Here is a 13,678-nt window from a genome sequence, read left to right on the forward strand (position 1 = left end):
TTTGGGTATCAACCACTGGCAGGCCATGCTGGCTGGTAGGTCTTTGGAGTTATAGTCTCAAAAAAGGAGCTTTCCATGCAAGTCCTAATGGTGCAAGATGGCAAAGCTAGAGGAGTTTTGGGATGTGAGATTGGAATTTGCCTCATGTAAGAACAGCTCAGACTCTTTGTCCATCCAGACTACGGTGTTAACTTCAGCTCCAATGGGCAGCCACTCTCCAGGGTTTGGGAAGGGGTTTGTTTCCTTCCTCAACCTTTTAAGCAGTGATGCCAAGGGGTGAACCTGCAACTTTCTGCACGCAAAGTTGGTGCGCTTCCACTGAGCTATGGCCCCTTCTGCCTCCCACTTCCTGGAGGAGAAGGTGCATAAAGTGCCACAAACAGTCTTGTGGTTAATTCTGAGCATCTGTGTCCATCCTGACTTCAGTGTGCTGTTTGTAGCAACAGATAGAATACTGAGAACTGAAGACACACATCCCAATAAACTGAGAACAGGGAAGTGTAGCCTTTCAGATGTTGATCTGCAGTCCCCATCGTTCCTGGAAAAAGTAGCCAGGGGTGACGGGTGTCACAACCCAGTAGTACCTAGAAGGCTACATGTTTCCTGTCATGTGTCACAAACCAAATATTGATGGCTAAATAACATGGTGTCATATCTTCTTGCAAGGAGGTGATTGAAGCTGTAATGGCAGATTTCAAAGAAGTTTCACAGTCAACTTCAGGCCATTACTCATCTTACTAAAAAAGACTCCCAGGAGAGTGTGTGCATGCAAACTGTGCCTTTGATACTTTATCTCAAAGGGAAGAAGCTTTGTGGCCTTAATGCTAGTTGGGAGTTGCAAAGTACCGGCTGGCAAGACTTTGCTGCCCGCCTAGCACCCTCATAATGTGTTACAGAAGGCTTCATTCCCAACCACATGGCTCCCAGGCTGGTGGACTTAAGGGTTGTTGCCCATTGCAGAGTATGATCCAAGTGAGATTTACCTTTCACCTTGCTCTCTGGGAAGACTGCCTTAACCTTAGTTTTCTTAGTGTATATGTAATGCTTAACCATAGTTAAATGTTCTGCCTGTACAGCATTTATTTTGGAAGGCTGTGAAGTAATGCTAAAAACAGTGAGTGGGCTATGCAAAGTATTTTGTGATCTCTGGCCAAATTAGCAAAGCAGTGTTAAAATTCTCAACCTCTTGGCTGAAGAAATGCCCTCGGTTACTCCTTCTGGGGCTGGAACAGCTGTACTTTGCAAGACAACAAAGACAATTTAAAAATACAGTACTCTGATCTCCAAATTTAGAAAAAAATGACAAGAAATAGTGTTCTGTTTCAGCAACAAAATGTGGCATTAAGTGCAAAATCTACCCAAAAGCCACTATTGCATATAATGTAGTAAGTATTGGCTCCAGTGAGAAAGAAAAAGCCAGTAAAATATACTGGAAAAGTTGCTTTTTTATCTGTTTTGGCTGCAGTTTTCCAAAAGTGGTGGATGGGGGCAGGAGGTTTCTTTGTGAACAGCTGCCAGCTTTGTCAGGTTTAGTCCAGGGTGGGATTTGTGTCTGTTCATGCAGCAGTATCAAACTTTTCCTTGACTGTCTTCGTTCTGTTTTCTTTTTTCAAGGATTGTTGGGATGCTAAGGAGACAACCTGCTGTACATCAGGTTGCATGCCTGCTTTTGTGGCTTGTCCTTGTCCAGTGGAAGGCTCATGTGTTATTGCATGTGCATCACAATGGTGGTATGATTCTAACATGTGCTTTGGTGGTGCCTGCTATGCACCATGTGGGATACGGTATCCCTTGGATACTATTTAGTAGGAGTCCCTTCACTTCAGTAGCATATGATCAGCAGTTTTGCCGATATCAAAATGACTCTCCTAAACTAACTCTGTGTGCTCTTGAATGGGAGGAGAGCCTGGGAGTGGACTTCCTCCTATAGTTCTAGCTAGAAAAAGCCCATGGGCTCTGATTATTTTAAAATGGGGAGGGATTAGAGGAGCCTTCCCTTTAGGTCAGTTTTAGTGTGCGTGGCAGCCTTTGATGTTTATCAAGACTGTCCAATCCTGCCTTCAGACAGGAACTTGGAATATATTCGTGGGCACATCTGTGTCCGGTTCTGAGTCTGCCCTCCCCAAGTGGATTGTCCTTTCTATTTTGTCAGCGCATCTGCAAATGCCAGTCTTGTTTTCTGCAAGGTAGTGTATGCGTCTCATATTGCCAGGGCTCATTTCCTTTCTCTTTTGCACTAGTTTGAGGGGAAACCCTTCCTGGAAATAGATGTTGGGTTGTGTAACATCTTGCTCAAAGATTTGCGTCACTGAAAGAGGGTTACGGTACTTGTGAGGCCGTTTTTAGATGCTCAAGACACATGACATATAGGGGTGTGTGTGTGTTTTGAACTCTTTGCTCCACAAGAGCTGTATCCAGGTGTGTCTACGCCTCTGTTCTTCGGAGCAAAATCAAAGGTGGCCTGTCTCTTTTGGATGAGAGAAAAGCCTGGAAGTGAGAGGCTGTTGCAGGACCAGAGGGTGCTCTCAGTTCAGTACAGTAGTTGGGCTCAACTGCTCTTTCACCCCAGTCCCACATCTCCTGTGCCCCGATTTCCCAAGGATCACGGAAAGGCCGGAGGTGGAGAGACCCAGGGGAATGGTATGTGGAAGGAAGGAAGGGAGGCTGCTGAGTCATCCACAGGCTGGTGGCACTGATAGACCCAGGAGGCTGGAGGCCCAGCTCAGGGGGCAAGAGGCTCGGGGACCCACAGCGAAACAGACGTAGCCAGCTTTGCTGATTCCAGATCTAGAGAGAGTTTGAGACCTGTGGTGTCTTCAGTTGGTTTCTGAGCTCCCGGTGGCTTTTCTGAGGTTGTTGGCTAGCCCAGTCTACGACTAGGCTCCCAGATTGTCCAGAGATGCAGAGGTCTCCATCACACGCTCCCCTTGTTTTGTAGGCTTCCTTCCCACCCTTGTGAGCCCTGTGGCTGGCCTGCTCAGCTTCACTCTCAGCTTGCTTCACCCACTGGAGGTGTCTGCCTGCTTGCCTGTCAGCCTGCTACTTAGGATGTCCTTGGTGCCTACATCCTTGGAGTTTGGTTGCGGCTCAGTTTTCCCTCTTAATATTGCATAGTTCTTCATATCCCAGGCCTCCTGGGATCGCTAGCCTTGCCAGCCAAGTTCCCAGAAGCTCTGTGGGACTGACTGTTCCCCCACAGAAGTCAGGGAATGTGCTCAAACATTCCAGCCTGAAGAATTGCTTGGCCACCAGATGAGCAGCAATAGGGAAGTACATTGCTGTCTACCACTTCAAATCCCTCCTCCTCTAATCTGAGAAGGCATCAGTTTGACAGGGAGGGAACCTCCCTGCAGCCCTACAAGCTGTTTTGTTGCCCCCCTCCCACCTCCAGCTTGCTCTGTCCTGGGGGCACTAGCCACTCTTCTGAGGTAGGGGTTGCGCTTCTGACTTTCTAGCTAGCATGCCTTAGGGAGCACCCTGTTTCAAACTTCTTTAGGCAGCGGCATGGCCAAATGTGGAAATGTATTTCTGTACAGTGAAGAATTGTCTAGGAATAATGAGATGTGTAGTCCAGGACATTTGGAAGACAGGATAAAAGTGGTGAACTAGAGCTTTGGAAGCCTACATTCAAAGCCATCCTTGGCTCTGAAGCTGGGTGACTTTCAGCCAGTTGCCTCATTAGGGGCCTCTTAATGCATCACTGAAAACGGGAGAAACGTTCCAGCCCCAAAAGAGGATGAAAGAGATGACAAATTTGTACAGAATATGTATGTACTAATGGATGTCTATGGGCACAGATTTAGAAGTAATGTGCATAAATAAAACAGACCTAGCCTACATCTCAGCCTAGTGGGAAGGGACCATAACTAGGCAATGGGTGTGCCAGCTGCCCAGGAGCTGCTAACTGCTCATGGGCAACTTCTCAGGACCCCCTATTCCTTATCTTGAAGTCCGACCTGAACTTGACAGCTAGACAAAGTCCTCTGGACAATTGGACACATGGCCACACTAGTCACAATCTCTTGGCCTACCCCTGCCTTGCAGAGCTATTGTGAGGCAAAATATGGGAAGGAGAGGGTCATCTCTCTCATCTCCTTGAAGAAAAATTGACATACAGTATAACTATAGACCTGTCTTGGCAGTTTTACAACTAACTGTGGGTTAGTGAGGAATGTGTGGGTTTAAAGTGTGTATACAGTATCTGTATTTATACCTGTATTTCTTCATACACATATGTGTGTGTATATACACCTACTGGCCTTGCTCATCTTTGATGAAGATATCAAAAGGGGATAGATTTTGGATAGAATGCTGACATTTATAAAATCTTTAATTTCTTCTCTTGGCAAACATGCTAAAAGAGGATTTCCTTCCAGTCTGTCTTTAAATAGCAGGCATGGACTTTACTAAGGAAGTGCTTGACTCTGTTTGCACAGTAAAGACACAAGGGCTGCAGATTGGGGCGAGCAACATCCATGCTTCCTCTCCCAGGGGGATGTGCTGGAACTAAAACAACAAGTTTTGTGTTGGTGGTGATCGTGGGGAGCTGCTGGACTCTTTGTTGGGCAGATGTAATGCAGCGAAGCAAAACCAACCATTAAATCCCTTGCCTTTACCTTGGGTCCATTCTTCCATTTTTGTGCACATCCTACTTCTCAACCTTTGGCCTTTCCAAAGTTTTGGTGTTGACTTTCCAAAACAGCTGACCACTGGTCGTGCTGGCTAGAGCTTTGGAAAATTGATGTCCCAAAAGTCTGGAAGGCCAAAGTTTATGACCCCTATCTTACAAATTGCTCCAGACAACAAGAGAGCCTCCTTTAGCCTTCCACCACCCCAGAACCCCCTGAGAGAATTTACTCTTGATCCAAATTGGATGGGAGTGGGTGGCTAGCCAGGGAATGGACACGGAGCTTAGGGTGATGTACAGAATATTCCTTCTTTACTCCGTCCTCAGAATAGCCCTATGAGGCAAGTTATGTGAAGAAATAGCAACTGATGGTCACCTGGTATGCTTCATAGTTAAATGGAGGAATTGCCTAGGAGGGTTTGTGCAAAGTTTGAAGGCTAAAGTGGGAACTGATTACTGTTGTCAGGATTCATGTTGTCTAGGAGTTTTTAGCCTATTATTATTTCACATTCATTGTCCTTATTCTTGAAAGAACTCACTTGCTTTCAGTAATGCTACACTATAGCCAGATCTGCCAGCCTGTCTATATAGAATGTTGATATTATGCTATGGTTGTGTATTACCTGACTGACTATCTCCTTGGTCGCATGCTTTCTTGTTGGTTAACCCAATTCTCTCTGCTGTTCGTTAATCTTTTCAACCTTCTCTTTCTTGTAAATCCCTCATATCACATATCACACTTTTTGTGTGTTTTGCAGTACATCCAAATATTTCAAGTTCCTGCAATGAATGGACATACTGTCCCGCCAGGTGATCCTATATACGCCGGCGGCTGGAATGAGTTCTGCGAGCAGCATGCCATCAGCACGGCCCGAGAGCTGGCCCAGAAGTACCTCCTTTTTGTCAACGAGAACCCTCAGCATGAAGTCTTGGCTGCTGACAACTTCTCCCTCCAGTTTGCTGACCTCTTCCAGCAGTATTTTTGCAACGAGGTGAAGGATAATTTTGCTATGAACCAGTACCGCATTCTTCCATTTAGCAGGGTGCGGGACTACAGGGAGACTGGCCAAAAACATGCCGACAACTTTCTAGGGACGGTTGGGAACAAGACTGAGGTAGAATTGGCTGAACAGTCTGACTGGAGGCCAGAGGCTCATCCACCTGGGCTGCCCAAGGCTTGGAGTTCTGAGGAACTTACAGGGACTGCTTCCTCAGTGGCTGTGAGGAGGCATTTTTCCCTGGACCGGCTGAGGAGGAGTTGGCGGAACTTTTTCTGCAGGAGATCCTCAGAACCTTTCCCTGGCAATGGAGAAGTGCCAGACTCTGTTTTGAAATCTGGCCTTGCTCGAAAGATCTTCCCCTGGGCCCTCTCGCGACATCTGTCATCTCAGGTTCGGAAAGAGGGTAATCTGAAATACTGGATGGTGACAGAGGCCACTGTAGATAGTGGGACATGCTGGAAGAAATGTCGTCTAGTTTTACAGAAAGAAGGGCCTTTGGACAGCGAGAATTATGTCCTGGCATTGTTTGATCCCCCCAAGGTAAGTGAATGAATGGGTTGGAAGCCACTCAGGGGTTCTGAAGGGTTTCTTTTTACTCAGCCTGGCAAACCATGTCTTTGGGGCTATAGAGAAGTTGGGGGACAGTTTCAGTGCATTTTTCACATTGTCTGGGGTGTGACAGAAGTGACAAATTTCAATATTACTAAAATGGTCTTGGGTATTTTTATGTTCCTGTTCTTATACCCAGCCTGCAGTGTATTCAAATGTCACAATCCTCTATTCAGCGGACAGACTTGGGGACCACAGTTTTGGATTCAGACCTAGCATCTTTTCCAACATGGGCAGTGATTAATATTCTTCACCAAGGGGCTGCAGTTTCTCTACTCTTAAGAACTGGGAACGTTAAACAGTAAGGATGGACAACTATGGCCCTCTAGATTCTTTTGGGCAGCAACTCCTGTCAACCCTAGCTAGCAAAGCCAGTGGTGAGGGATTGTGGGAGTTGCAGTCTCAATGCATCTGAAGGTCACAATACTTTGCCAAACATACTTTCCATCCTCGTCCTTCCAATTGTAATTTACACGATTCTGTAAATGACATACCCATTCAAGGCTGAATGTTAGTGAGACGTTTGTAGTGTAAAAAATGTTGGAGTGATAGATCTGGGTTCTTCAGAATTGTGAAGAGTCTTGGTATGATTCAGTTAGGCCTTTTCAAGAATGGACTGGCCTGCCTTAGAATTACCATATGTTCTGGCTTGTTCATCTATTTTTCATATTCTGATGGAATTTGACAGTTTGTGGTGTATATGTTTGTATGTGTATCTGTATATAGTGTGTATCTCTGTGTTAATACAGGTATAGATATATAGAAATTATTTTCCATGCTTTAACTGTTCAGAATAATTTGCTATGTCAGCATAGTGTATTTCTAGGAAAAGGAATCGTGGAAATGGTCTTTATAAGAGCTTTGTAAGAATTACCTTTGAACGGCATCTACCAGAATCCCCCAGCCAGCATGTGTACCGCTGCCTGGAAGATTCTGAGAGCTGTGGTCCAAAAAAATAACTTTCCATGCTCTTTGTTCTGTTTTGCAAGTCAGCAAATCATTTTATGTTTCCTTGACTAGTGAGGACCTGGTTAATGAGTAAATGGATGTTGATCCTTCGGCTGGAGTGAAGTTAGCTTTGAATGTCTTCTGCCTTGGAGACCACAGTGTTACTGTGATTGATAGTAAAGCTGACCTGTACTGACCCAGAAATATGGTCACACAGTGTGCCTGGGGCAGCCTTCCATTACTGCATGCCCTCCAGATATGTTGGACTACATACACATCTGGTTGGAAAAGCCTGGCCTAAGGCAGATGTTCTCAGGGTGCAATGGGAAAAGGGACTTAAATTTGATACAGTAAGAGAGCTGACTTATCAAGACACGCGGAGCTCCTCAAGTGGTAGGGCATTGAGGAATGAGAGAGCACTGTGTATCAGCTGAGCAGGTCTCAGTTACTCCAGAGCAGCCTGTAAAGTCACCCTGCCTGCTGTTATGAAGAATGATTTCCATCCTTCAGTGAGGAACAGGAGAGTGATACATAGAATAGGAAGCTGCCTCACTCCTGTTATTGTTTGTCCTTTTTGGACGATTGGAGCTGTACTGTTTCAGGTGAAAGAGGCTTTCCTGACCAGATCATTGTTACTGGAGATTTGAACCATGTACTTCCCTGAATTATAGCCCTGCTCCTGAATAGGGAAGAAAAGTTCAATTTTGGGCTACAACTCCCCAAAACCCACAGATGGCATGGCCCTTGGCCACTAGTCTTTGACCAACTTGTAGAGCTGGAGGGTGTGGGGTGGACAGACACAGGATTCCCACTGTTTTAGTCCATGCTGTCCGTAGTAGGGGCTGGTGAGGACTGTATGCCTCGTTGACAGATTCTGAGACAGCCTGCAGCTGTGGCAAGTTGGCTGTCTCCACACAGCTACTTCTTTGGTTGAACCAGCCCTGGTTGAAAAGAATCCTCTATGATCCTGGGTCAGCTCCTAGTTCTTCTTGGCAACCAGGGGATGCCCAGAGGACTGTTGGTGTCTACAAAAAAGCCCACACACTCACTCTCCCCCCCCCCCTTGGTCATAAGAGCCAAGGGCCTAAGGCTAGTGCCTTCTGATGAGCCATCCAAACACTCTCCCTGGTTTCTGGCTGGCTGCTTTCCCTAGATCCTAGATCCTGTCCCAAGAAATAGCCAGAAAGCTGTGAAAGAGGCTGGTTCTTCCTTCCATTTATCTGAATAGGCAAAAAAAAAAATGCATTATAGGGTTTTTAACAGTATGGGATTAGGCATTTCCTGCTTTCCAGTAGGCACTGCAACTTTGTTGTTGTTGTTGTTGTTGTTGTTGTTGTTGTTGTTTTTTTTTTAGCTTTTCAACACAAGGCCAGTTAGGTAGGAGAATTTGGTGGTTAAAAGAGTATTTTAAGAAGAGTAACAAACACACACATCATATGCACACACACACACACACTTCATTCTGTGTCTTCAAAGTCCCCTGGGGATGTTAAACAGGAATCCATTCATCCAGCATACACAGGCCTCCGTTTAATAGAAGGCAAAGAACGGGGGTTGAATTTAAACTCTCCTACAGTTGCCAGAAAATTGTCTATTGGCTTAGTCCTCTCCTTTCTTCCTCCCCCTTCTTGTGAGCTAAATATAGTTTCACAGGGCTGTGTCAGATTGAAATGTCTTCCAGAAAAGTCAACCTAATATTCTTCAAATGCAGTGTTGCACTTTTGGTGGTCAGTTTCTTTTTTCTCACCCGAGGAGGAGGAGGAGGAGGAGGAGGAAAAAACCCTGCCACCTTTAGTAAACTACAAGTCTGGTGGTTTGTAGCTCAGCTGTTGGTAGCTTTGAGGGTAAATGTGCACTTTTTTTGGCAGACGGGCACATGGGTATGTCTTCCAAACCTGCTAGGTAGGTGAACCTGTGAATTGGCACTCTGGTGCAGGCATTTCTTATGGGCTGAACATGCATGCTGGTGGTTTCTTTTCCAAGGAAACCAGGGCAGCCACATGAGCAGCAGCTCCATTGAATGCATTGGACCTCATGGCTCAAGTTGCAGCATGAAATAAAGATGGCTTAATGACATTTTGTCTCATGTTGGGGAGGTTGAAAAGTAACCTGGCATGAACCTGCGTTGACTGGCAGTTTCTTTTAGACAAGCAATATCCAAGCAACAGCTACAGATCCATCCTGTCACCAAAAACTCACCTGTGACTCCAGGTTGCCCTCTCTTGACTTTGTCTAAAAGAACTGCCAGGAGGGATACTGGGAAGGGATAAGACTCCTATTTAGCACAGATTTCCTCGACCTGGTGCCCCCCAGATGAGTTGAATTCCAGTTTCCATCACCCCTGTCAGCCTGGCCATTGTAAGATGTTGATAAGTGGGTGGGTGTTTGTTTTTCTGATGGTTTTCACAAGGCTGCTTGGAGATTTCACACTTAATCTCATGCCAGATCCCCCACAGCAATTGCATAAGACATGCCAGCTGGCAACATTCCATGATAGGAAAAGGAGCAAGTGTCAAAACCATCGCACACAAACATTAGCAGGCTGCTGCTACTGTTGCTGTTGTTGTTTTTGCCTTGTCCTTCCTCACACAGCAGCTCACAAATCTAGTTAAAATCACACATTACAAACTTCTAAAATAATAAATTACAAATGTCTGCTCAAATACAGTAAAAGGAAGACCAACAAACAGTAGCAGAAGACAAGTCAAAGCACTTGCTTGTTTCCCTGAAAGCTTGTGCAAATACATCTGTTTTTAGTGGGTGCTTGAAAGGCAAGAGTGTGAGGGACAACCAGATACCTCACTGAAGCAGTTTCCCTAGCCAGGCTGTGACGGTTGTGTGTGTTATGTGAGATTTTGAGGCCTCCCGAATTCTTTACCTGACTACTTAGTACCACTGATAGTTCAGGAGAACTTAAGAGGCTGGCACATCTCTATGGCATTTTAAAGGCATAGAGTCCAACTGTTGTTTTTTAAACTCTTGGACCAGTAAGGCACTTTCAGTTTTTGTTTTGTTTTGTTTTTTTATTTATTTATTTATTTATCTATTTATTTATTTATTTATTGAGCTTGGAAGGCATCATTAATCTTGAGAGCTTTTAATCCTCCTCTTGCATCTGAGGTCTAGAAAAGTTTTCTTTTATTGTGCTTTGCAAAGTGCTTGCTTTTTTTTCTCCTTTTTTTGTCTAGCAAGTACAGTTCTCAGAATGCTACCAATAATACGATGCTGGAAGATGAAGAAACTCTTTGGAACGGAGGCCAAAACTCAGATTTCAAAGCAGAAAGTTGCATGGTCTCCAAATGGGCAGCTTTGAAATCAAGAATAGGACTTTGTACTATAAACGTCTGAGCATCTCATGGACATAGGTGATGGATGGCCAGATTACCGGAATGAGTAATTCCGGGAACGATTTTCCCCCTCACACACACACACACCCCTTCACTTCCAAGCTCACTTGTCTCTTCTGCCAGGTTCCAGCTTGGAGCAATCCCGTTTACAGCCAAGCTGAAAATCCCATGAAAATTCTTACTTCCAATGGAAACATCCGTAGTCGTTTATTTCAACCAGATGCTAGAGCAGAGTGAGGGATGGGAGAGTGTTTTTCTCTGCTCCTTTATTGTGGCATGCTAAACATTGTGTGCTATTGGTGGTGGATACACACAATATCCTATTCATATGGGGTCAAAAGGGAATTATTTTTCTCTCCCCTGCTGCATGTCACTGTTATAGAGTGGGAGGATTTGAATGCCTTTCTTCCCACCTCCAGTTTTCCCCAAACACATGGATTGGCTTACTCACTGAAGACGTCTGGAACCATTTTCCTGGCAGCTGCCTTCACACAGAAAAGCACAGGTTCAACCTACAGCTTCTCTGGCTGGAAAAGGACTGGGTGAGCAAGTTTGGACCCTGCTCCTGTTTTGAGGCAGGCAACTCAGGACAGAAGGTCCCTTGGGTTCCCTTGTCTGTCAGTGTGGCTGGTGGGCTTATGTGGCCACAGGCCCAGCCTCTGAATTTCCCACAGTGCCCCAGGACCATGTTAGATCAGGAACAGTGTAGGAAATCAAGATGGTGACTGGGTCCATCAGTGCTCAGAATGCTGGATCAGGAAACAAGCAAATTCAGAGGCTAGAATCATAGAGTTGGAAGAGACTGCAAGGGCCCTCCAGTCCAACTCCCTGCCATGCAGAAAATGAAAAGTTACCCTTTTTTGCTTGCAATGCTTCTGAAGTAGAACTGCAGTTTCTCTCCAACTCTCTATGTTGGCTGGGGTTGTGAGAATTGTAGTTCCAAAAAGTTTTTTTTTAAAATCCGCACTGGGAAAATGAAGGTAAACAGCAGGTAGGCATGAGTGGGGGGTCCTGTCATGGCACAGGGCCCATCACTGTCAGGTATGCCCACCAGTACCAGAGCGAGTCGTGACAAAGACTCTTTTCCTTGTGAGGGCTTGGAAGGCCACTGCCAGCCATGGAAGACAATACCGGGTGTGAGCCTGTGTTAATTTGGTTGGAACAGTAAAGGCCTGCACTTATAAGCCTAGTAATTCCCTGTAGTTGTGCTGTCCCTTGACAAACCCTTGATAGAGAGCCTGGTTGACAGAGGGACGTCTGAGGGTGACCCAGCTGCTGGTTTCCTTTCTCACTTAAAAATGCTGGGCTCTCCCCCCTTCCAACCCCAGCAGCAGCTTCTTCCCAAGCCTGCTTCTGAATTTCTCACTCTCTTTCTCTCGCTCATTTAGCTGAGCACAGTTCAGAAAAGAGACTTGGGAGATGGCAGCTCCCAGAATCCCCTGACTTGCATGGGCAGTGGCAGTGTTTGCTGGAGGATTCTGGAAGGTGTCAGTTCTGAGCTCTGCTTTCAAGATGCCGTCTGAGCCATGGCTCAGCTGTCAGCCTGGCTCCAGTCATGCTTTGGAAGGGGTGGCTGGTGCCTATGGGAATGGAGTGGAGGGCTCTTTTGCAAGGCTGCCTTTCATTCATGGGACGTAGGGGGGGTGTCCCTCTTGAAGGAGTTGCTTTGTTGCGCAGCTTCCTCTGGGGAGGGGAAGGCACTTTGGAGGCACTCTTCACATTTCCGGTTTCTAAAAAGTTTTTCTCAGTATATATTTTAAAAGAAATGCAGGAAGAAAAAGAGAATACAGTACAAGCATTAACATTGCTTATGGAGGAAACAAGCTGTTCTTGTGGTATATCTTGAAAGGAGAAGGAGAAAGGAGTACACAATTGGAATATTTCTACACTTCCATATATTGACTAACCAAACTGACAGCCTTTTAACATTTGCAGTGGGGTGGGAGAGGAGTTTAATGGGAAAACATAGAGATTTGGCAATATGGGCATGTTGCCTCTTTATGAACATCTTGGGCTTAAAAGGGAGAAATGGCAGTCACCTATATTTCTGTTTTTTAAAGAATTATGCAGTTGCTAACATGCTAGCATAGTTAAGCATACTGCGCTCAACTTGTGTTGATTCAAATGGCAGCATTGGGACGGCTGACATTTTAAAGCACAGTGACTTAGTTTTGTAAAAAGTTGTTTTGATTCTGCTGTGTGAGTGTAAGTGTGAAGCAAAAAAGCAATTAAATATGCCCTTTTCCTTTTAACCAGGAATGACTAGTTTATAGTTAAACCAGATGTGACATAAAATTCAGCCAAACAAGGAGTGGGGCTACATGGCCCTCCCTGGGAACTGAGGTGGAGTTCCCATCATCTCTCACCATTGGCTATCCTAGCTAGGGCTGCTGGGCATTGTAGTCCAACAGCAACTGGAGAGTGAGATGGCCACCCTGCTTAAAAGCAAGCGTGTTAACATTACTTTAAAAAAAGAGATAGCATCCTAGTTGTTACCTGATACTTTATGTGTAACGTTACTAAAGCATAATTGGGGTTTGGGGGATAAGCTACCATCCTAGTTAAACTCTGCCATGCCGTCATTTTTGGTCTTTTTCAGTTTTTTAGTGAGGCTCTTGTTTTCCTGGCATATATAATTGCTGAAGAAGTGAGGTGTTCCTTTTTCCTTTTCTTCGAAGGCTGGTGAGGAGGTGTGCGCTGGGGTTACATGCACTGTAGCGCATGTGTGTTTTCCTAAGAAGTTGCTTTTTTCTTTTCCTTTCCAAGTTTTGAAACAGCCTAGGAAAGGCAAGATGTGTCAAAAGCTTTGTTTGTCATTTGTTAAACCACAGCCTTTTTCCATCCTTGGTCATTTCCGGAAAAGGAAGTTTGGGGAGGAGTGGGGTTGGCACCAACATTAGAGCTGCCTAACCACACTTCTTGACATTAACTGCTGAAGAATGAATTTTGTATTTTTCTTCTTTTGGAAAATCTGTTGCCATGAGTTTGTGTGATTTTTTTTTTAAAAAAGACAACCACAGTAAAAAAAAGGGTGGGGGAATCTACTCCCCCTACTCCTTTTCAGCATAGATTTCCAAGTTACATAAAAAGTAAGCACTGTGTGAGTTTGTGTTTTTGTAAAAACTCAAACCAGAAATGTCCTCTGC

The 13,678-nt window shown here is 45.1% G+C and overlaps 1 protein-coding gene across 2 annotated transcripts in view; it reads left to right on the plus strand.

Annotated features, from left to right (window-relative positions):
* SH2B3 (SH2B adaptor protein 3) overlaps nt 1–13,678 on the plus strand; it is a 45,235-nt gene that overhangs the window by 4,825 nt on the left and 26,732 nt on the right. For both annotated transcript variants that reach the window (XM_089489830.1, XM_089489829.1), the window contains exon 2: nt 5,386–6,168. In XM_089489830.1, the coding sequence (XP_089345956.1) occupies nt 5,413–6,168 (756 nt within the window). In that variant the 5' untranslated portion in view covers nt 5,386–5,412. The remainder of the gene's footprint in view (nt 1–5,385; nt 6,169–13,678) is intronic.

This window comes from Sceloporus occidentalis, unplaced genomic scaffold (assembly GCF_023333645.1).
Source record: "Sceloporus occidentalis isolate IW3139 unplaced genomic scaffold, rSceOcc1.0.p SCAF_41, whole genome shotgun sequence".
NCBI classification, from domain to species: Eukaryota; Metazoa; Chordata; class Lepidosauria; order Squamata; family Phrynosomatidae; genus Sceloporus; species Sceloporus occidentalis.